Source organism: Montipora capricornis, chromosome 3 (genome assembly GCF_036669925.1).
Source record: "Montipora capricornis isolate CH-2021 chromosome 3, ASM3666992v2, whole genome shotgun sequence".
Classification (NCBI taxonomy): domain Eukaryota; kingdom Metazoa; phylum Cnidaria; class Anthozoa; order Scleractinia; family Acroporidae; genus Montipora; species Montipora capricornis.
The window spans coordinates 26,271,577-26,273,943 of record NC_090885.1 but is presented as its reverse complement, the minus strand read 5'-3'; the positions used below and the strand labels follow the sequence as shown (position 1 = coordinate 26,273,943).

General features: G+C 41.3%; 1 protein-coding gene across 4 annotated transcripts in view; it reads right to left on the bottom strand.

Moving 5' to 3' along the window:
* Positions 1-2,367, bottom strand: part of LOC138042691 (calcyphosin-2-like) — a 30,088-nt gene extending 27,721 nt beyond the window's left edge. For 3 of the 4 annotated variants that reach the window (XM_068888652.1, XM_068888655.1, XM_068888656.1), the window contains exons 1-2: positions 1,742-2,168; positions 45-95 (exon numbers count right to left, since the gene is read on the bottom strand). In XM_068888652.1, the coding sequence (XP_068744753.1) occupies positions 45-95; positions 1,742-2,035 (345 nt within the window). In that variant the 5' untranslated portion in view covers positions 2,036-2,168. Of the gene's footprint in view, positions 1-44; positions 96-1,741 lie in introns of all 4 variants that reach the window. The other variant, XM_068888653.1, reaches the window with a different exon arrangement.

Here is a 2,367-nt window from a genome sequence, read left to right as displayed (position 1 = left end):
AAGTTGCTTCAAATCAATTCTTGACATATGTTTAAATAACTAACCTCAGCTAACTTTTTAGCATTATCCAATTGAGACTTGCTTATCACAGATACCTGCACAGAAACAACAGAATAATTTCATGATCACCCACTGAATAGACACCTTGCATAATCAGTGTGTGAAGGGTTCAAGGAGTGCATTGTCAATATCAGTGTTCTCCCCAGGTATTTCAGGCCAGGCGGGCCGCCTGGCTTGATTCGTTGAAAAATCGTTGCCGCCTGGCTTAAAACAAGTGACCTTACGTAGTTTAACATCTAAAACTGGGATCCTGTCCATAATTAAAAAAAGAAAAACACTCAATAAAGATACTGAAGCATTGTCTAGTGTTTTCTCATTGTGTTTTCTCGCAATTGATAAGGTTTCAGCTCATTTACCCTTCCATGAAAGGTGATGAAACTTGTCATCCGCTCGTTTCGTTGAACGGCAGCCGTCTTTCAGTTTGCCATAAATTCAAGGGCACTTAACGGATATTACATGGAATACTAAACTCAATTCCTACGTGCGTGGAAGGTTGTCAAAAAATGGCGGCTTCGACAAACTCAGGATCCTCTGAACAGAAACGAAAAGCTAGTCAAAGTAAATTAAGTTCTTTTTTCACCCTGGAAAAGAGATATAAGAGTGTAAGTAATTTGGATGAAGAAGTCCAGCCACGGGAAACAACACAAGGTCCGTCAACATCCACAGATTCCAAACACCGAAAATCAGGGTTTGATCCAACATGGCTGAAGGACTTCCCTTGGCTTCTTAAGACTAACGAAGATGATAATACTAAATAGTGGTAGTGGTATGTTGTGCAAGTTGTGCAGAAAACACAATCAAAGGGCCCAAAGAGTGTGCTGTTTGGGTGGATGTTCCATGTTTTTAGTTTTATGTTTTCCTAGACAGCATGACAATTCGCTTTTGCTATTTTTGTAAGTCTTAATTTTGTATGGTAGATTAAGCTTCCGACAGAATGCCCCCTGGCCTTCCCAAAATCCTGGGGAGAACACTGAATATTTCAGCATTACCGACTCTTACAGTATACACTCAGTGGAGATGAAATTCACTGCTATTTCCGTCTTTAAAAACTGTCTGGAATGCCTTGACAAGAAAATCACTCAATCACTAAATTCATGAATCAATGGCCGTTTTTATACTATAGACGCATAATTCCTCTGGGACAAACTCTTCCAAGATGCACTAAACTGGATAGCATCTTGTGCCTGTCTTTATACTAGACAAATTTAACAGATGCAGAAAAAAGTGTTTGCACAGGTTTGTCCCAGATGAATTATGCATCTGATATAGATCATCCCGTCTTTACACTAGACGGATAACATGAGAGACACAGTTCATCTGGACAGATTGTGCATCTCTAGTATAAAAAAGGCCAATCAATCATTACCATCTCCACCACCATAAAGATCGTTTGCAATGGTGTCTCATGAACAATAAATTTATTGCTAGTGGACAAACAAAAGGAGATTACGAGAGATATGTTGTTTTTGTCCACGAACATGGCAATGATGATGTGATGTGAAAACTAACAATAGCGAGCTTACGCAACAGGATGGCTGGAAGACTCAGGACGACAGAATGGCGAAAAAATGTCGCACGAGACTGTGCATTCCCGGTCTTACACAACATTTTTTTGTCATTCTGCCGTCCTGAGTCTTCCAGCCGTCCTGTTGCGTAAGCTCCCTATCATCATTGTTCTTACATTAGCATTAGACCCTGTTGCAATCTTTGGTGGGTGACCACTTGAAGGACGTGGTGCCTCTGGGGTAATATGAACTGAACTTGTTGCTGCTGATGCTGTGTTGCCTTCGAGACTATTTGCGTTTTTTCGTGTCAGTTCCCCTTGACTGGGAGTATCAGAAATACCAAAAATGTGTGACTTCGTACTTCCTCCCCGTACACGGTGACCACTCAATGGTCTCTGATGACGAAAAGTGGATTTACCAGTGACAGACAAGTCCGAGTCTGGTTGAGAATTTGTCCTCCAGAAACTCATTTGACGCAAATGTCACACAGCCGTAGGTGTAACGTGAAGTATTTGTTTTAATGGCTGTTCCAAACGATCACTTGGTGAGTAAAGCTGAGGCAATGTCACTTTTCGAACTTCGACACACCATCAGCTCCTTCTGCGTTTGGCACGCAGTTGTCAATTTCATCACTCAGTGTTACACGTAAAAACAATTTACTGGCGAGAAGAGGCGATTTTACCAAGTACATCAAAGCCACATAATCAGAATTTCTTGTCTTGTCGTTTAGGCACCAACGCAATGCACTTAGGAGTGAGATGAGAGAGGGAAAAGATCTTTGCCAGAGAGAAAGGTGAGAAAG